Source organism: Paramisgurnus dabryanus, chromosome 19, assembly GCF_030506205.2.
Source record: "Paramisgurnus dabryanus chromosome 19, PD_genome_1.1, whole genome shotgun sequence".
Classification (NCBI taxonomy): Eukaryota; Metazoa; Chordata; class Actinopteri; order Cypriniformes; family Cobitidae; genus Paramisgurnus; species Paramisgurnus dabryanus.
Window position 1 is genome coordinate 22746082 of NC_133355.1, and position 21817 is coordinate 22767898.

The 21817-nt window shown below is 37.2% G+C and overlaps 1 protein-coding gene across 2 annotated transcripts in view; it reads left to right on the forward strand.

Moving 5' to 3' along the window:
* Positions 1-21817, forward strand: part of septin7a (septin 7a) — a 47526-nt gene that overhangs the window by 22554 nt on the left and 3155 nt on the right. The window contains exons 3-10 of one of the 2 annotated variants that reach the window (XM_065293404.1): positions 9174-9274; positions 9391-9525; positions 12152-12269; positions 13830-13922; positions 14680-14776; positions 17382-17433; positions 18886-19011; positions 19391-19411. In XM_065293404.1, coding sequence (XP_065149476.1) covers positions 9174-9274; positions 9391-9525; positions 12152-12269; positions 13830-13922; positions 14680-14776; positions 17382-17433; positions 18886-19011; positions 19391-19411 — 743 coding nt within the window. The remainder of the gene's footprint in view (positions 1-9173; positions 9275-9390; positions 9526-12151; positions 12270-13829; positions 13923-14679; positions 14777-17381; positions 17434-18885; positions 19012-19390; positions 19412-21817) is intronic. The other variant, XM_065293414.1, reaches the window with a different exon arrangement.

A 21817-nucleotide genomic window follows, 5' to 3' on the forward strand; every position in this document is an offset into this window, starting at 1 on the left:
AAAAGAAGAATTTTTTGTATACTACGTACAGAATTAGTGCATGAAAATAGAGCACTTTAAGTACATTATGGACGTGTACTTTTTCACCTGGGATAACTTTTTATTTTATCTCATCTCCACTCATGGTATTTCAAACCTAGAAGTTTATTGCTAATGCAGAAAACAAGATATTTTAAATAATGTTGGTAAGCAAACAATACTTGCCCTCTTTGACTTTTTGGCTGTTGTACATTATGGAATATGAGACCGTTCTTAAAATACTTCAGTTTTACAGAATCAAGTGATGTGTTGGTTTTGAATAACATTAAATGGTAAATGAGATTTTTCTGACATTATTAATAAACATAAAATAATTTAATCATTTTCATTCTCACCTGCAGGATACAGATGCACCCAGTACCCAGGAGGCGATCCAGAAGATGGTGATGGGAGTGCTTGTTGTAAAAATGTATGGTTCAGACATCGAAGACAGCCCAGCAGATGTTGGAGTGTTATTAAAGGGATTAAGAGTTCTCGGACCTCAACAACAGTGTGTATGCGACAACCATGCTGATGGGACTGAAATATGAACTGAACTTGAGCTACTTTCCCGAATTCAGGTACACTTTTGAAGTATTGCAGTTGTTGTTTCTGGAGCTAGATGGGAAGTAACTATCTCATAAAGTTCAGACGCTGAAGACCAAGCCTTTTGCAGATGTTTTGAAAGATGAAATATTAAAACATTCCTATGTAAATGCCATGTTTTTGAAATGGCAGTACAATAACATTCAGGAAGTAAGCAGTGTCGTCAATTTATTTTGATAGTTTTGCAGTGTGTTTTTATTTAATTAGATTAATGTAGAGTTGTTTAAAGCTTTGGCTGTACGTAAATGGTCCTGCATCTAATTTGTCATGGAATGTTAACGTTTATAATGTTTTTACAGTACCATTTAACTTAAAATTATACCAAAGTTGTTGAAAAATCTTTGAAAGTCGCATGTGCCAGCTCTCTGAATGGAGAGCAACCTATTTTGTCAGTTAGCATTACAGTTGTGTAATACTGTTGTTTAATTATACGTATCCGGGGGCTTGAAAAAACTGCCTGAATGGTGCTTCGTGCATTTCATTTGTCAGTAAGTGTAAAAAATTGTAATGTTGTTATAAGGTTACATTGTAATATCCAAAGTCCTTGAAAAACTTTGCAAGTTTTTCAAGTTGATGAGTGCATCTCATTTGTCGGTATATCCTTTACGGTATCTGTAGTTTAAGTGCAATAAACATGGCTTGAAGAACTGGTGTCTGAGAATCTTTTATGAATAAAATGAATGTTATATAGAGTTTATTACAAAAAGTATATTTTTGTGTGTGATTTAACTTGAAATAGAAATTGTTGTGTTAAAGTAAATAAAAGTAATTGGATGGAACCACTGTCCACAATGTAAATGAGTTGTATGAATAAACTACTCTTGATTTGGACAAGCAAGAAATATTTGATTAGTTTGTACAAGTTAAACACATGTTCAGAAAACGTAACAATCTTAAGTTATGGATAAGTAACTAAAATAATTTTGTTGAACATTACCACTTCACATTAGTTATTTATTATTCAATTGTGTTGCTGCAACAAAAGAATTTGGCATTGACTGAAAACAACCCTTAAATGTTAATAAAAACTAACTGTGTTGTGTGGAACCACTGTCCACAATAAAATTGTGTTCGTTTAAAGTATCATTTTTTTGAGTGTATTTCAAGGTCTTTATTATTAACAAATTTGCTTTGATTCATCAGAACCCATCTGTAAGTTGCAGACAGAGGTGGAAAGAGTAAGAAAATATTGTACTCAAGTAAAAGTAAAGTTACTTTAATAATATTTTACTTAAGTAAAAGTAAAGTTACTTTGGCTGGTTGCATAAACCTTTTAAGTGTGTTACATAGAAAGGTAGATTGGTTTAATTTAAATACAAATAATAAGACTGATTAGCCCTAACTAATTGCTAGTTAGTCAGACTCAGTCTTTAGACGCAGTCTTAACGTCACTGCTATGTTTATGCAACTGGCCACAGGGGTTAAATCGGGGCAGAACAAACCGGAACGGTGTTCCTGCACCTATCATAGGAGAGGGAAAACAACCCAAAAATATATAATAAAAGGGAAAACCATAATAATGTCCACACGAAGCCGGTGCATTCCCTATCCAATCTTTTTTTTCCTTGCTCTAAAAAAATAATCCGTAAACACGAAACCACTGAAACCGACTGAAAGCGGTGTAGTATATATGCCGGACCAGTATGGGGCGCTGTAATTCTGCCACAGATATACACTATACACGGAGAAGAAGACTTTGAGCATGCGCATAACCAACGTATGGTGTTGTCCATTATCGCTTGTTGGTCACCACCACAATTGCATAGAAGCAATAGATTTTGCTGTAATAAAGCTAGTAGGCTTTAGTAGCTTCTGTAGCACGAACACAATCACGTAGTCCGCCGTTATTGTTGTTGCTGTTACGTGTGACGCTTCCGACACGTGATGTGATGACGTTTTCGCTTCACAAAATATACGGATTGGCTGTACAGACAAAACCGCAAGGGTGTCGGTTTCAGATTTATCCACTTTAGGGCCCGGTTTCAAATAATAGCGGATTCAGTCTCCCAAAACGCCGGATCCGTGTGGATGAAACGCCAATACGATAACAAATTTATACGTATGCAGTGATACGCGTCTCCGTGTGGACAGCCCCTAATACGCATCTTCAAAAAACATAAAGAACATTGTGTGTAAATATAACCTTGATATCTGTAATATTGACTAAGTTAGGCCATTTTAAAGATCGAAATCAATGGATTAGATTAAGACTTTAGCCTGGATTTTATAGAGAGTTTGCTTTTTTACATGGAAAAATAAAAGATGGACAATAATTTGGTTTAGATAACAGCTCATGGTTAGGTTAGTCTGTGGGTAAAATTGTAAGATTTGTAAGTCGTTTAGTAAATGCACCCCCTAGGTGTTTTCTGCCACAGTGCAAGAACGGTGCATGTGCGGTCATTGCTTTAACCAAAATATCAAGCCTCTGATAACATTGAGTCATGGTGCCAAATTGTAATGAGTGGCATGAAACCATTGTTGGAGAAGTGAACCTTTTTCAGAATGATGTACCAGGGGCTATTCAGAACTAAATTCAGGACCACAACTTCTTGTTTAACATTTACCTTTAGTGCTCTGGAAAGTGCATAACAGTACATTATGGCACATACAGAAGACACAGCTTCTGTTAAAGTATCAGTGCTATGAAATTTCACACTGGCAGTTTAATTTGAAATGGGGCACAGTTTGCATGAAAAACTTGAAAGTGGTCAGATACTTCATGAAGGAATTGGTCTAAACTTGGTTGCAATGGAGCTGTGGCATGATTTGTGTAAATGTGACAGTAGTGAACACATTTAATAGCAATTGCAAGCAAACCGTTGCACTTTACAGTCTTGTGGCAATTTTATGATAACCCACATTATTCTTTGCATGCCTCTGTGGAAATGCAAAGGGATTTTAGTTATATATTGTGGTTAATGCATTGCATGTTAGTTCAGGCGAACAGACGGTTGTAATGAAAATGAGTTGGATGTGTCTAGTGGAAACCAGTGTGGTCTGCTGTTCAGACGGAGGAAGTTGCAGAGTGTTTTATGGTTTTGTTACTGGGGTAAGGTGTCTCGTTTGGACCGTTTTGCAGGCAGGTGGTGAGCAGTGAATCATACGTTAAGTGCAGTGTGTATTTGCACTTGCCAATAAAAGCTCCTGTGTTTAAATATGGCAATCCAAACCTTACCCCAAATGTCTTGTGGTGTACCTCTGTGCGGGCCTGGTTTAATGCCTTGTCAGCACTCAAAACGTTTCCACTGTGCCTCTGGGAATTAATGGATGACTTAAATGTCCAGGTTCAGTCTTTACCTCACAGAATTACTCTCTACTTTCAAACAGGTTGGATTTTTCAATGACTGATGTTCTTATATAGACACCAGGATGGGTGATGGCTGATATAATACTGATTTTAAGCAATATAATGTTTCGTGATTACATCACATGTGAATAGGGGTGACCGGGTCACAAACCAACACGGGGTTAATTGTAACACAGCTATATTACATGGTTACACAGGGCCGAGCAATCTGTGGTTTTGATCTTTATCTCTCACTCTCAAAATCTCCTGCGTTTTAACTGTCCGATATAATGCTGATAAAAAGCTGATATTATGCTGACATATACACTACTATTTATTTTCTTGATTCCTTTTTTTTCCACTTGAAAAAGTAAACTCTGTTTATTGTTATTCTATGGAATAACACAAATGTTACGAGCATCCAAAATAAATCAAGCAAACTTTGTAGCATCTTCAAAGTAGTCACTCTTAGAATTTAGAAAATCGTACTGTTTGCTTTTCTCTACCCTAAGATGATTTTGAAACCTTATTAAAGAAGTTTCCATCTAATCTGGGGTGCTTTTTCTTCAGTGTGACCCTGAACCACAAAAACAGTCTTAAGTTGCATGGGTATATTTGTAGCAATAGCCAACAATACAGTGTATGAGTCAAAACTTTTTTTTGCCAAAAATCATTAGGGGATAAAGTAACGACCTTGTTCCATGAAGATATTTTGTAAATTTCCTACAGTAAATATATCAAAAATGTATTTATTATTAGTAATGTGTTGCTAAAGACTTCATTTGAAATGCAATTTTCTCAATATTGTTTCTTTTTTAGGTTTTAAATAGTTATCCTCAAATATTGTCCTATCCTAACAAACCATACATCAACTGAAAGCTTATTTATTTAGTTTTGTGGTCAAGGGACTGGTTTTGTGGTCAAGGGTCACATATTTGGTCCAAGTCATCCATTTAAAAAAAACATTTGCGTTTAGCTAAATAAAAGCTATTAACTCTTTCCCCACCATTGACGAGTTTTCTCATCAAATAAGAGAAAACGTTTCCCTGGCCATGACCAGTTTTTACGGCAATCCATGTTTCCGCTATTATCCACTAGGTGGTGCTCTTACCCAACTTATAAAACTCAGAAGCAACCCCTTAGGACGAACAGTAAAAACTCGGTGTATGTTTTGATCATTGCTCTGAACCTGATCTCTATCAAAAGTCCTTCACAAAAATGCAATTTCCCTCAGCTTTTTGCTCTAAATTATTTGAGAGGTGATAAAAAGAGAACAAATGAAGATAGGGTGAAACATTTTGTTTGTTTGTTTGTTTGTTTGAAGCAGAGGGATCTGTTCTTTCATTTGATATATTGTATATTGAAATTCAAATGAATTTTAATGAACTAGGGTGAAATACCGGCACATCCAAAAGCCAGAGAGCGCTCTTGTGCAGAAACTTCAATTGTGCCACAGAAGTACCAGCATTACAAACACTATTCCAGGAAATGTCTATAAGAATATTTATTTCGCCGTTCTTCAAATAGTTTCAGATATTTTTCATGATAATAAAGAATATTTTGAATGATTTTGTTTAAAGAATGTTGTTTTTTAAATGAATGTTATAAATGACTCCGACTCAAAATGATTTAGATAGATAAGGACTTCTCACTGACCATAACACCGTACTACACGCACAAGCTGCGCTTGAAACACAGAATCGCAGCCTTGCAAATCAGAATCGATTTCAGACAGGTCTTTTTAATGGGACACATGATTTATCGTCAAAGCCATAGCCGTTTATAGATCCTGGAACTGACACAAGTTAACAATTCTGTAAATCAGTCAAAGTGCTGCATGCCAAATATCTCACTGAATGTTGAGATAAAAGGCATTAATTTATGGTCTGTCATTACTTCAAATGGCTTTGTATAACCCAAACAAATCAGTTTGACCCTTATATTGGTCTGATTGAACAAGTGGTCTGCCGTATATATTTATCTTGCAATGTATTTAAAGATTGTAATATTGTATGATCTGTTCTAAGGAGCGGGTCTGTGCAGTATTACCAGTAGTTAATATTACATGTCATCGGTCATCAAAATGATTGATGTGTGATTGTAAATGATCGGAGGTCACAGGGTAACATGAGTGGAATGCTTACCAGAACAGGCAGTCTACGGACCCATAGTCGCCTGCTCAACGCAGACAGTAAAACACCCTGAAAAATCTGACACACCCACCCAGCAACAGGTGTGAGGCAGCAGGCGTCGTCACGCTCGCCTGGAAAACATTCTGTTTGCATTCCAGTGCCGACAGCATCTAGATTGAGCGATTTCTCCTTGTTGCTCCAAAATCATCTAATGCTCGTTTTTTCGCCATGTGTTTTTAGAGTCAGTAATTTGCTGAATGACAGATCTGTGCTTGACCGCACACATTCTTTCATTCGTCTTCTCGCTTGTGTTTCCAAAACATCCCTGTGGCACACCGTGACCACTTCTCGGCTAGTGCTAATGGTTTTGAAAACAACACCTTGTGTGAAAAGAAAGAACTGGAGTGAGAAATGGTTTAGAGTTTCGTTTTTCTTTATTGGGTTACTCTAATGACGTCTCAGAAAGCAAACGTATATCTATGTCAATTACTCACCCACTATACCCATATTATTTTCTTTCTTTCATTCATTCAACTCAAGAGATTATTTGTATCATCTGAACTATTTATTTATAATCAGTCAAACTGCACAAATGAGAAAAAATAAATAAAAGTAGTACTGACAGATTAATTTTGCTCTTCCCCTTATGCTTCTTCATCAAAGCTCTTAAAGGGATAGTTCACCCAAAAATGAAAATTGTATCATCATTTACTCACCTTCAGTTTGCCCTTTATGGGTTTCTTTATTCTGTTAAAGGCGCTCTAAGCGAATTGACACGTTTTAGACCATAAAAATTTTTTGTTACATACCGGAAACATCTCCTTACTGTCTGCTTGCTGCCTGTCCGCTGATCAAACTGTAAAAAACCGCGATCTCTGTAGACAGCCCAGGCTTCACAAACGGCAATATCAACATAGTGGCCAAACCTAGCACCACAAAACAAAACAAAGTGTTCCAGCCAATAAACGACAAAAATGATTTGGGGGTGGGGGTTGGGCGCGTTCATGAAAGCACGGAAGGGAGGGGGAGGAGTTAGCTAAGCTCCATCTGTTTAAAAACAATTCAAACGTCAACAATAACTAACGTCTCGCAGATTCGCTTAGAACGCCTTTAAACACAAAAGAAGATATTTTGATATAAATGATAGTGAGCACATAGTTTACAGTACCCATTTACTTCCATAGTAAAATAATAAAAAAGATCTTTATTGTTCAACAAAATAAATAAAGTCATACAGCTTTACAACGTTAAGGGTGAGTAAATGATGACACAGTTTTCATTTTTGTTTGAACTATCCCTTAAAATCTTAGTCGCTTTTTTGAAGAACTTTTTCCTTTTTCCACAGCAGACATTGAACAGATTTGGAAAGCCATAAATGCCACAAATTAAAATCATCTTGTTTTCTACACAATGACTAAGTCATCATTTTGAACATGCATGCCGTCTACACAGATGTATAAAAGGGGCCGTAGATTCTCCATCCCAGCTGTTTGGAATAAGATGTTGGCCAGATTTTTGGGTCTATTCTGGGCTGTATACTAATATAATGAGCTGGGTTTAGTAGTGTCCGCCTGAGCTGTGGAAAGCTGAGAGATGTTTAGACGGAAATCGTAAAATGCGTCCCGGAACAACCCAAACCCAAAAAAACCACAGTCTCAGACCACAAGTATACAACGCTGCAGTTTAAATGAAAGGTGTCAGCTGTGGTCTGTTTAGCTGAGGTTTTACACAAGAGCTTTTCCCTTAAAATGTAAAACCTCATCGTCAAGCTTCAACTATTAATAGGTGCATGGCATAGATGCACTGCCAGACATTTGTTGGCCATTCGGTCCTTGATGCACATGCATTTTAGTAAAGACCTACAGGGTCCACATAGCTTTCGGTCTCGAAGCAGAGAAGTCCAATTTATAATTCTGGGCATAGACGCATACCCTACACCGTAGAAGTATAATGAGCCCTTAAAGGGACACTCCAATTTTTTGGAAAATGGGCTCATTTTCCAGCTCCCCTGGAGTTAAACATTTTAATTTTTACCTTTTTGGAATCCATTCAGCTGATCTCCGGGTCTGGCGCTTGCACTTTTAGCATAGCTAAGCATAATCAATTGAATCTGATTAGACCATTAGCATCGTGCTAAAATGACCAAAGAGTTTCGATATTTTTCCTATTTAAAACTTGACTCTTCTGTAGTTACATCGTGTACTAAGACCGACAGAAAATTAAAAGTTGTGATTTTCTAGGCAGATATGACTAGGAACTATACTCTCATTCTGGCATAATAATCAAGGACTTTGCTGCCGTACCATAGCTGCAGCAGATGTAGTGATATTACGAAGTGCCCGAAAATAGTCCCATTGGTAACTTTCAATAGCTGGGAACTGTTTTTAGCACTGCGTAATATCATTTGCGCCTGCTGCAGCCATGTTGATTGTTACGCCAGAATGAGAGTATAGTTTCTAGCAATATCGGCCTAAAAAATGGCGAATTTTTTTTCGGTCAGTCTTAGCACATGTTGTAACTACAAAAGAGTCAAATTTTAAATAGGAAGAATATCGAACAATGCTAAGCTATGCTAAAAGTGCTAGCGCCAGACGCGGAGATCAGCTGAATGGATTCCAAAATGGTAAAACTCAAATGTTTAACTCCAGGGTAGCTGAAATGAGCATTTTTTTTATTATTATAAAATTGTATTGCAATAATCTAACGTTTTTCTGTAAGAAGTGGATAAAAGCTTGTCGACCAATAAGATATTAGGTATTAGATATTATCATGTGTCTGGAACTTGCAAGAAACATGTTGATATTGTTGGTCCTTAAAAAAGATAAATGGCTACAAAACTACCACACTTAAAGGTATTGCGGAGGATTTTTTTTTTCCAGGTGGATCATCAAGACTATTGGACCTCCTACTTGTCAATCAGGAGTGTTGCGCAATTGCATTTTTTTTTAAACTTGAGAAGGCGGTTCTTTCCTAAAATTCGAGAAAATCCTCCGCTATACCTTTAATGAAATTAGTTGCAACTGCTTACAATATATACAGTATATGTATGGTGTGAACAGGCCTTGTGTTGTCAATGCAGCTCGTCTTTTTTGCGACCATCTGACTTATTATGCATTGACATGCTTCTTCAGGTGGAGCAGTCCAAGGTACTGATAAAAGAAGGTGGAGTTCAGCTGCTTCTCACCATCGTAGACACGCCGGGGTTCGGAGATGCTGTGGATAACAGTAACTGGTAAGAAGTGCTACATAGTAGTGTTCTCATGAGAGGATTAATAATAAACAACTTGGTTGCTTTTATCATTTTTGCTCTTGCATGCTGACCCTGATTGACGGTTATGTGTTTCACAGCTGGCAGCCCGTCACCGATTACATCGATAGCAAGTTTGAGGATTACCTTAATGCAGAATCGCGCGTCAACAGACGCCAGATGCCCGACAGCAGAGTACAGTGCTGTCTTTACTTCATCGCCCCCTCTGGACACGGGTAAGAAGTGCATTCTCACCATTAAACACACACAAAGCATCTGTACTCCAGACATGGATGATGTTTTGCAGAGAGCTTTTAAGGAAGTTCTGTGAGATGCCAAGTGCATTAGGATTTATCACACCGTCAGCAGTTTTAGTGTAAGATGTCTTCAGATGACTTGCAGTATTGTTGTAAATTAAATCTAAGAGCTATGCTGCATTCTATACTAGAAACAGAGTTTGTATCTTTTGCTGTGTGAGTCTGTTTATGAGTTCCCAGCCCAAACCTCTCTCTTTCTCTCTCATTCATACTTTTTTCTGGCTTGATTTCAAATCTTAGCTGTCTTTATTACATCTAAGAAAGAACACAGATATGTCTGGAAAACATAAGTGTGGTTAGTGGTGTTTGCTAGATGAGGATAATTATACTATTTGTTATGAAACTTTTTAGATGAATTGGTCAAAATATGATACTAAGGACAAAACCAAAACAATTTTTCATTAAGCATTGTATGTACATGTCAGTCTTGTGTGATATGTTTAGGCTTTCGACCTAATGTTTATACTTTTTGGCTGTTTCTTCTTGAAATTTAGGTGCACGCCTAAAAAACCACATATGACAACTACCAAACACTTAATACTACTGTACTGAATTGTACAAAAACATGCAAATCATCTCATGCATAATTATTACGTATCCATCACCAGGTTAAAGGAAAGCAGGTTGTAGCCTGGTTTAATGCTGTGTTAGACATGCAACATTCATAGTTTACTTTGCTGCGCTGGGGTGCCCATAATCACTCATTCATGTCAGGGCAGCAACCATAAGTGAATTAAACCACACTGCAGACTTCTGACCTCTGTTGGACTTGGATTACATTGCATCAAATGAGTCATTTTGGACCAATTCCTAACTCAAACACATTGTGTTTAACATATTTATAAACTGCTTTGCGGGCCGGAAAGATGTGCCAGACGGACGGATGTGGCCTGAGAGTTACATTCAAGCTATTTTATGGCATTTTTAGACACAGGAAATGGTATTGAAATATGTCATTTAAATGATCACATATTTAGGGATAAAATCATAGAGTACAGGACGACCTTAAGGATGGGGTTTAAATGTTGCTTATGGCAAAATCATGAAATCGCAATAGATGTCATCATTATCCTCTCAAAGTGCAGAATTTTTAATGCATGTTCAAAAGTACTCAAAACACCACAGCAACACTTCAAAACCCCTATCAGCAGCATAACAACACAAAGTATTTGTGTATGTATGTGTTTATCAGTATATAAAGCCCTTTTTACACAGACATTCCGGAAAATACACAAAGAAAACCCATCCAGGATTTTTTCGGGAATCGTTTGAGATTTTTTTTGTTCATTCAGACTGCTAATGATTTGCCGGCATTTGCAAGGTCCTGGAAAGACACGTGACCTGTTTAAAGTCCTGCATTATCTTCTACGCAGCATAAGAAGTTTGCAAATAATTTATTATTTCTGTCTCAAGAAACCACTCGTGTGCATTTTTGTTTATGATAAGACTATAAAGGAGCGCGTGAACGCACAGTTCTGTGCTGGTGAATGATCTCAGCGTCAGGTTGGATATTTGACGAGCTTGCTGATTTCTGCTTTGATACAGTTTTCAGACATTTCTCATCCTGATTGTTTATATGCATTAAAAAAACCCGTTTTGCGGAGCTGAACGATATAACTTGTTGGAATGACACGCGTGCATTTTCGTTTATTATAGCTCAAATGAACACGTATCGCGATATTCTTTTATGCTGCTGAATGATCTCCGTTTCAACGCAGCAAGTGACGAGCTAACTTACCTGATATCTGCTTCAGTCCAGTTTGCTGACATTTCTCGTCTTGAATGTTGTATTGCATGTAAATCCCTCATTTTAAAGAGTTGAACTTCATGTTGCAATGACACGCGCATCCTCACTACGGCACGGGCGCTATTGTTTATGCCTCTCATTTATCATTTCCTGATAACTGCTTGTAGCTAGTTTGCGACATGTTGATATACATGCTGAACATAACTTTTGTTGTGATGGCGCGTGCGTCCTGACTATGACACGCCCATTACGGCATTGTTTCGGCTTCTTGTTCACACAGAGGGTTTTCCGTGTATCTTACCAGGTCCTCTTTCCGGCGACGAAACTAGATTCTTTGAAACACATTTGAAACGCATAATAAAACTTAGATTTGTCTTAATCAAGAGACCATAAAATCTTTTTCACCAGCTGATGAGAATTGTGTGTATTGATACCTTTTAGTTTGTGTGTGCTTGACAGCTAAATCACCTTAAACTTACACTTGTCTGTCTGTTAGTGGACACACACGTTTTTAAATTTCCTGCCATTTATTTATTGCTCTTCTTGCGGCACATGTGGCTTTACTACGAGTCGATCTACAGGTTCAGCCAAGCTGCTGTACAGCAGTGTGAACGTGATATCTCACCTCTGGGGTGTTTTTTTGGACTCGCGCTCAATGTTTAGTTTGAAACATTAATCTCTCTCTCTCTCTCTCTCTCTCTCTCTCTCTCTCTCTCTCTCTCTCTCTCTCTCTCTCTCTCTCTCTCTCTCTCTCTCTCTCTCTCTCTCTCTCTCTCTCTCTCTCTCTCTCTCTCTCAGACTCAAACCACTGGATATTGAGTTCATGAAACGGTTACATGAAAAAGTGAACATCATCCCACTCATTGCTAAAGCAGACACACTGACTCCAGAAGAGTGCCAACAGTTCAAGAAGCAGGTGAGATAACATGCCAATGTTGGTTTAAAAGGGCAAATTTGCCAAATAATTAGTCAAATAAATAATTTTTTTGGATTTTGGTACCATTCTTATCATTTTCTGATGGCTTATTTAACTTTAAAGGGCAAATATTATGCAAATGTGCCTTCTGGTCGGAGCCGATGGTGTAGTGGACAGTGCTCTGACATATGTTGCAAACACACTTCCAGCAACCCAAGTTCGATTCCCGACTCGAGGTCCTTTGCCGATTCCATGCCCCTCGCTTTCCTGTCGTCTCTTGATTACTGTCTATCAAATAAAGGCAAAAAAAAATAAAAAAATAAATGTCCCCTCTGGACACCACCACCAGTGTTGGGGAAAGTTACTTTTAAAAGTAATGCATAACAATATTAAGTTACTCACCGGAAAAAGTAACTAACTTAGTTACTTTTCATGGAAATTAATGCTTACGTTACTTTTAAGTTCCTTTTGCGTTATTTTTTTCTTACTTGGCTGAGGCTTCATCTCTTTCAGGCCTTGCAGATGTTTTTTATGACTGAGAAGTTGTGCATTCAGAAATTGCATATTTCCATTGCAAAAATGTCAAGCTGTTGCCTGGCATCTCTTTCTGACTCTGTTTCCCCTCAGGTCCGCACGCATAAAGTGCGTAATTCTACGTGATTCGGTACATAATTTTTTTTTAAATCGAATTAATTAAACTGAATACTAACTCGCATTACTTTTTTTAAAGTAACTCAAATATTAATGTGTACATTAAAAAGTAATGCGTTACTTTACTCGTTACTTCAGCAAAGTAATATTACGTAATGCACGTTACTTATAATGCAATACCCCCAACACTGACCACTACTGTATGTTACTGTGCTCATGGTTGTAGCGCCACTAGCTTAAAGAAACTTGACTCACAGTTGAATCTGAGAAAATTATGGATACTGCTAAGCTGCAGCGCAATAACACAGTCTAGGTTGGTGAACAATCTTAGCGGGCCCAAAGGTCCAGCGGGACCCCACGAAAATGTTTTCTTTTTATTTTTGTTAGGATAAGGGGTCTAGAACAATATACAGTAATTGGGAGCATGCCTATGATATCTAAAAATGATGTTTAAATAGCTAGGTTTCATGGTGTTAAATTCTTTATTTCACAAGAGCAAACAAAATCTGGATCTCATGATAGGACCCCTCGAAGTTAAATTAACTGCAAGTGTGAATGCATTAATAAACTTTTGGTCTGTATTTAATCATTAACATCGCCGATGAAAAGAGTCCTACACAAAGGAGTTGTGTCACACGGCACACCATTGTAAAAGTGTTAAACATCTCCAAAACAGCTGAAGTGACCGTACCACATGTGACGGTGTGAGAATGTTGGTGTAAACACATCATAACAGAGCACATATATCTCTCCACACATACTTTTGTTGCTCCTTTGAGACCTAAACTCAACTTGACATAAAAGCAGCAGACACTGAGAGAGCGCGCTGTGGGAGATACTAAGCTGTTTTATTGGTCTGTTTCATCAGTCAACACTGTATTCACTCTTTATTCTTCATGTCTGCACCAGATTATGAGAGAGATCCAGGAACACAAGATCAAAATCTATGAGTTCCCAGAGACGGATGATGAGGAGGAGAGCAAAATAGTAAAGAGGATTAAGGTTTGTGCGCATAGCTTGGTCACAAGTGAATGATTCACTCAAAATGGGGATTGTACAAAACAACGTCACATTAGACGATTACATCAAATACAGCTAGGTGTGGCACGGAAGAATAGACTGCTTTATCCTTTTAGTCTGAGTATTTGCTTTGAGACCGTGAATATATCAGTGTTTCTCTTAAAGCGATACTCCAACCAAATATGAAAATGACTTCATGATTTACTCACCCTCAAGTAATCAGAGAGACACATGTGCATCATCTTTCAGACAAACACATTTGGAGTTATTTTAGTAAATGTCAATGCTTTTTCAAGCTTATAATGGTAGAAGATTTTTTTTCTTACCCCTTTGGCAGTTTTTATAGCACAAATTCACTTAGATTTGATATTTTTTGTCTTAAAAACTAGACTTATTTTCTGCTCATCAAGAAAGTGTTAGGGTTCGGGAAATTTCCCATATTTTCAAGTCCCAATGTTGACACGTATAACATGGCCGCCTAGCGACACGACTTCCCTAAAGGGACTTTGCTAATGGCTATTGGAGAAACACGCTTGATGGTTTTTCAAAGCAGAAATGATACATTCAGAAAGCTCCAATTACCCAAATAATGGCTTTCTAACTAAATTGGGTCACACAAGAGACTCATTCAAACACAAACTATCATTGAGAGTCAATATCATTTGCATGATTCTGTGTCCTCTCGTTCCTTGTTTCTCTCACGTGTGTGTATACGTTCATGTTTGTTTGTGTTCTTCAGGACCGTTTGCCTCTGGCTGTGGTTGGCAGTAACACCATCATCGAGGTCAACGGGAAGCGGGTTCGGGGGAGGCAGTACCCCTGGGGCGTGGCGGAAGGTAAGGGGTGAAAGGTCAACATCCTTTGATGAACTTTGTGTTTGTAGAGTAGGGCAGACCCTTAGGGCGATGTACCACTTAAGTACGTAACTGATCTTTCCCATAATACACTGCTGCGCGGAGTCTAAGAGACCGTGTGTCAGTACAAAGCTAAAGTTGTTTGTTCAGTTAGTCAGGTGTAGCCCTTACAGAGCTTTAGACAGCTGACCAATGACTGCACACATGTGACATGTGACACATGTGATAACATCTAGCCTCGATTAATTTACATAACTTGACATTTGGATAAGATCTTTAGGCTTTAGCCTCAAATTTGGATTTTAGTCATTGATGAGCATACGATGATTGTCGTCGTGGGGCGCGCTCACGTTATACCAACCAAACCGCTGTATGATGAGTGTGTGCGCCCGTAGGTTGTTTAAAGGATTAGACCATTTTCTTTAAAAAAAATCCATATAATTTACTCACCACCATGTCATCCAAAATGTTGATGTCTTTCTTTGTTTAGTCGAGAAGAAATTATGTTTTTTGAGAAAAACATTTTAGGATTTTTTTCATTTTAATGGACTTTAATGGACCCCAACACTTAACAGTTTTAATGCAGTTTAAAATTGCAGTTTCAACTGAGTTTTAAAGGACTCTAAACGATCCCAAACAAGGCATAAGGGTCTTATCTAGCAAAACGATTGTCATTTTGACATGAAAAATACAACATATGCACTTTTAAACCATAACTTCTCGTCTATCTCCGGTCCTGTGACGTGCCAGCGCGACCTCACGCAATACGTCGTCACGGATGATGTATTGAAACTACGCCCCAGTGTTTACAAGTGTGTTGAAAGAGGACCGTTCAGACGTTGTTGTATGTGGAATGATAATAATTAATGTCTTTGTGTCAGTTTATTGTTTAAAATGGTCCGCAAATGTGCGTTTCATATATGTAACACGTGACCTTTCAATGTCATTACACAATAACGTGAGGTTGCGCTGGCGCATCACAGGACCGGAGATAGACGAGAAGTTGTGGTTTAAAAGTGCATATATTTTATTTTTCTTGGCAAAAATGACAATCATTTTGCTAGATAAGACCCTTATGCCTCGTTTGGGATCGTTTAGAGTCCTTTGAAACTGCAATTTTTACTGCATTAAAACTGTTAAGTGTTGGGGTCCATTAACGTCCATTAAAATGAGAAAATCCTGGAATGTTTTCCTCAAAAAACATAATTTTCTCAAACTTAGAAGTAAATAAAACATATTAAATGATACAGTGTAGTGCTGTTGGATAGTACCCTTAGGTTTAATGTATATTACTGTATTTTAAAAAAATGTCATAAAACTTGGGCCCCTCTGACACCATCTCCCACCGCCCAGTTTAAGAATCACTAGTTTAAGGGTGTGGAGACGGTTGGATGATAAGTGAAAGCCTGCAGATCTGCAAACAGGAAGTGCTGCATATCTTTTGATCTTTCGAAAGCTCCTGCTGGGCCTATCACGTGACACACTGTAAATATGCTGCGTGAGCCATGAAGATAAACATTTACTACGATTTCTAAGATCAGTCACTAGGAATATGAAAAAACTGATCATCAGCAGTTAACTGTGAACCAACAACGTGACAGCATTACAAAAGCCCAAGTCGTTAATAGTTAAACAGTAAAGAATATTATTAATCATTTAGTTACTGTTTTATTAACCCTGATTCCCATTATAGTTAAAGCTCTCAAATCATATTTGGGTGTCCTCTGAATATTGCTTTTGACCCCAGTGGTTTTACGAAACAATTATATGGAACTGATCCCAGGACAGACCTTCCTTTTTTTGTCATCTTCATCTGTACCGATTGATCTGTGTACCTGTGAGTGGTGTTATACAAATCCTCTCAAGTGACTTGAACCCTGCATTCGCTTTATTAGACCGATGTGAACCCAGACAGACAGATGGATAGATAGATAGACACGTCTAGTACAACAGAAAGGACATTGGGTTTGTTACTGTATTTGGATCTGTATTGAGTGGGTGAGTTTTGAATGCCTGGCATACTTTTGGCAACATGTAAGCACACAGATGGGATGTGGTTGGGAAGGAGGGAGAGGTCTCCTTCATTCATCTGATAGGTGACGCATACGCAGCAAGACACACAACCCAGTGCCAGATCTGTTGCCACCTGCTGGTCTGTTTTTGTATTGCAGAGCGAGGCTGAATGCCAATTCGTAGCGTGTACAGGCAATTATGAAATAATCCTGAGAATTAATTAAGCTAGTATTAACATGTACAAATAAAGTCATTGAGTTGCTAATTGAAGTACCATTACAAACTTGTACCATTATCTCAAAAGCAAGCTTGGATGGAGTGCAATACATGCACTTGCTTTGTTCGAAAACCTAACACTGTTTATACAAGATACAGACATGTTATAAAATATAGACATGAATGAGATTTCAAATCAAATATGCATTTGTATTTGAAGCTATTTACAGTGCTATTAAGTTTTGGAGTTACTAGGACCATGCTTTAGTGTATGACAAGTAAACATACAATTTGTTGTTGTTGAGTAAACCTGTGCTTTTGCATATTTCTAAACTTAATACTGTTTTTATTGTTTCAGTTGAGAACGGGGAGCACTGTGACTTTACAATCCTTCGAAACATGCTTATAAGGTAAACCAACTTCATTTCTTCACCAGGACTGGTCAGAATATCACATTAGACAGAGTGTGGTTAACTCTAATTCCGGTCTCTTAAATTATAATGTATTCAGCGACAGAAATATATTTAGTTGAACTATGCCCAGATTCAGAGAACACCTGGTGTGAAAATTACAGTAAGCACAAATATCATACTGAGAAAAGTGTCTTTAGTGTTAGTTTCGGTTTTAGAGTTGGTATACTGGTTTAGCTGTGTTTGAACTGACATACTATACACTGCATTTAAACTATGCAATATGTACTCAACCACCTAGTGAAGTGGTTTGAAATTTAGATGGGTATAATCTATCTCAGTCAGAACCCACCCCAATTTTTTTTATAGAAATATGCAGAAAAAAAAAGAAATTGCATAGAATAGTGCACTTTTTAACAGGCGTACAGAGTGATGCATTACGATAATCACGATTAATTTATAGCAGAATAAAAGTTTTTGTGTTTTATATGTGTGCTTGAACTGTGTATGATAATAATGTATATATAAATATGCACACATGCATGTATAATTTTAAGAAAAATAAAATTATATATTAATGGCACACCGCAGAACTTTTTGGCCACTAGGGGGTGCTAGACATGTATTTTTCAAAAAATAGTGTTCGGGCGGCAGACAGGACTTATATATGCAAGCAATAAAACATTACTTACTAGTCCAAAAGCATGACGGCCAAGTCAGCATCGGTCAGGACCCCCTCCTCCTCCTTTAGTTCAAGCCAGCCCAATATAATTGACCCTCGTCCTTCTTTTTATTCTGTCACTCTCCCATTTTCTCTTTCTGGTTCCTCCGACAAAACCTTGGGTTTCTTTTTCATAGTTTCTGCTTCGGCCATGACAAAAACATCATAAAAAGTTTAAAAGTACGAGTAAAAGCGATACAGACCCCGTCAGGCTAGTACGGTAGTAGTCGATGTACCATCACAAGGATCTTGAAAATATATTATGAAGGTTGAAAAACTACAAAGTGTCAATATAAATTATACATAAATATACAAATGTATATACACATGTAAACATTTCTAAAATATATACATGCTTGTGTGCACATTTATCTATACAAAGTTATTATACACAGTTTACACTCATATATGATGTAAACAAAAACTTTTATTCTGCTTTAGATTAATCCTTATTAATCGTTATGCATCAGAGGTGGGGTGCATGATTTTTGAAAAACACTTTGGAGTCGGGCCGAGTACCAAAAACACTTGTAGCGAATCAGCAGAATCATCATTGCCTGCGTTGTGTATGTATGGGGCGGGTCTATCAAAAGAAGGTCCAGATTCTATTGGGGTAGGGTTGTGTTTGTTTAGGTGATTTTAAATGTCAACATTGGCTTTCAGAGATCATGCACCCCGCCTTTAAATGCATGTCTCATCATATATGAATTTGGTTAATTGTTGGTTTACAGAACTCATATGCAGGACCTGAAGGACGTGACCAACAACGTCCATTACGAGAACTACAGGAGTAGAAAACTGGCTGCTGTCACTTACAATGGTGTGGACAACAACAAGAACAAAGGGCAACTCACAAAGTTAGTGTGCTTCCTGTACATAAACATAACCAGTCGGTTCTTTTCAGATGCAGATCGTACTGTACATTCACTGTGCATGAAGAAGATCAATGTGTTTTGATATGTGTGCTTGTTAATATGGATAATGATCCCTCACAGCAAAACTGAAGAAGAAAAGCCAAGCTTTCTAACAGCACAGAGCTGTCACTAACTTCAGTACACTGTAACACTCGCTTAACCAGCCAATCACGTTCATCCTCTCACATGTAACGCTTTATTTAATGAATCCCCATCTTAACCGGAGTGAAAAAGAATCAAATACATCCAGCTGCTAATGTTGTGTTTTGTCTAACACGTGAAAAAGTGTGAGCATGCTAAGTGTGTTTGTTTTTGATTTTAGATTTGACTCAGGTGACGGCATGTAAGTGTCATGCACACGTTCACATTCGCTTCATTCTTTCATGTGCTGTTGTCCTTCGTTTTCCTTATCTGTCCATGTTTGGAGTCCTGCACAGATTGGTGTCTGTAACTGCTGTTGTGCTGTACATTACCTGAGATGTCCTCCTTTATTTTGCTAATATAAAGAAGATTATCCCTACTCTCTGTTAGCTGCTACTTATTAAAGAGATTCTTAAAGGCGTAGTTCAAGCAAAAATAAAACCCTCATGTTGTTCAGAACCCGATGGCTTTTAAGGTTGTCACACTACAGAAAAATTTGTTATTTACCACCCAGCCTAATTTGATTGATTGAAAAACCAACAAGTGTATAAAATAAGTTATTAAAATCTTGGAAAGAAATGCAGGGAGTACTGCTCCCGAATGCTGGGGGCGTGTCTGCTGTCAGCACTAAAACCACGCCCACTCGTGGGAACGCTGCCATCTCTATTAACTTTTAAATGCTGCTACAATCTGAATGGATGCTTGCGATGTGTTAGGGGCGGGGCCATGCTCAGTGGCTCCAGTCCATCATCGTGCCACCGCTTTAGCCCTCGCTCAAAAAAATGAACTCAAAACTGAAGAAAATCTGTTTAATATTGTGTTTCAGCAATACATTTATTATGTGTTAAGCAGCGATTCTCTAAAATGACTTTACACAGACTTAAAAAAAAAAAATTGTTTTGTGTTCTTGTTTACAATGGGATTGGATTGTGACCACACCCCCCCTTCAAGCTTCAAAAGGATGCAAAAGCTTTATAAAGTAACTACACATGACTTGCACTGTGTGTTTTACTGTAAGTGTCCTGAAGGCATATGAACGAATTTGGTAAAAGCAAACTAAAATATAATCTATTATTTGAGGAATTTCTTGACCTGCTCCTATTTCTCTGTGTTGTTGTTTTTTTACGTACGGGACAACTACGATATCCATAACATAAGAGTTTACATCATAAAAAATTTGAGGCAACCAGGTAACTTACTTATTTAAGTTGAACTAACTTATTTTTAACAATATGTGCTGTTTTAGTACACATTGCACGAAGAGAAGAGGCGCAGGTCCAACTTTCATCAAATGAATATATTTTTGTTTGTTTTAACCGAAGCTGTTTGCATGTCTTCAAACTATATACAGGTCAGTTTCAAAAATACAGGTCAGAAAAATCTTTTTAAAAAAACTTGTTTTAAAAGCCTGCAACAGGTTTATTTCAATTCATATAGTGTATTTATGTTAATTTTTTGCAATTAAAAATTGCATTTGCACCATTTTTATGAAAGTAAAGACTGAATGGACCTGAAACTGGGAAATGGTGTAACCGCCAATTGCGCCAAAGAATGAGAAATATTAAATATTTTATAAACCTTGATGGCATGTAATCATAAAAAAAATCATTTTAAAATATTATTTTACTTCTAAATGTAAATTTTAATGCGTTTTTGTAATATTTGTCCTGACATATGCTAAAAACAGCTCTGTTTTCTAAATAATATTTGACAAATTATGTAAAAAATCATATTACTCTAAACTAGATGATTATATTTTATTCCACATTTTTTATGAATATATTTATATTTTGATTTAAAAAATTCTAGTTACACCAATTGACACAGACGGTTACACCACATTGACATTTTTGCAAAAATCCCCCAAAATATTCTTTCAAAATGAAAAAAACCCCAGAAATTATAGACTTTGTCCTCAAAAAAGAAAATGTATGCAAGTAATCTGCAAATTTATTTAGAAATTTTAACCCTTTTACATTTAATTGAACCATACGACACAAAATATTTAAGGTCACGTCATCGACCCATACAGGAAAGATTTAAGAAAGCTTTTGTGTCCTTTAAAGAAGCAGTCACAGTCCCCCACAAATGTATACAAAACCTACAACACCTTTTTAAAAATCTGTTTTGATTCCGAAAAACAAAGCCATCGGGGGTTTGAATGACATGATGGTGAGTAAATAATGACAAATTGAATATTTTTCCTGAACTATTCCTTTAAGTTGGTTGACGAATGTTATTAACAAGCTAGGAAACTCATATTTATGGGAATCTGAATTGGAGTAAAGGCCTTTTCACACCAAGTTCAAATTACAATGCATTTTGGGAAAATAAATCTCTGTAAATGCTTTCACAAAAGTCTATTTTTTTGCCTCGATATAGGGTTTAGTTGTCTCTTTTTTGCATTATTATTATTTTTTTTGTTTAGATAAGCATCTGTAAAACCTATACATTTATTTGCATACGTTTGCACATTTATTCGTGCTAACCTTGGTGTGTACAGGCGTTCACTCTTCCATAATCCAGTTTCTGGTCCGGTTTCTAGTTATCCATTTATCTTGACTAGTATGTAATCATTTAATCCATGTTCATTACTATATTTGTTGGA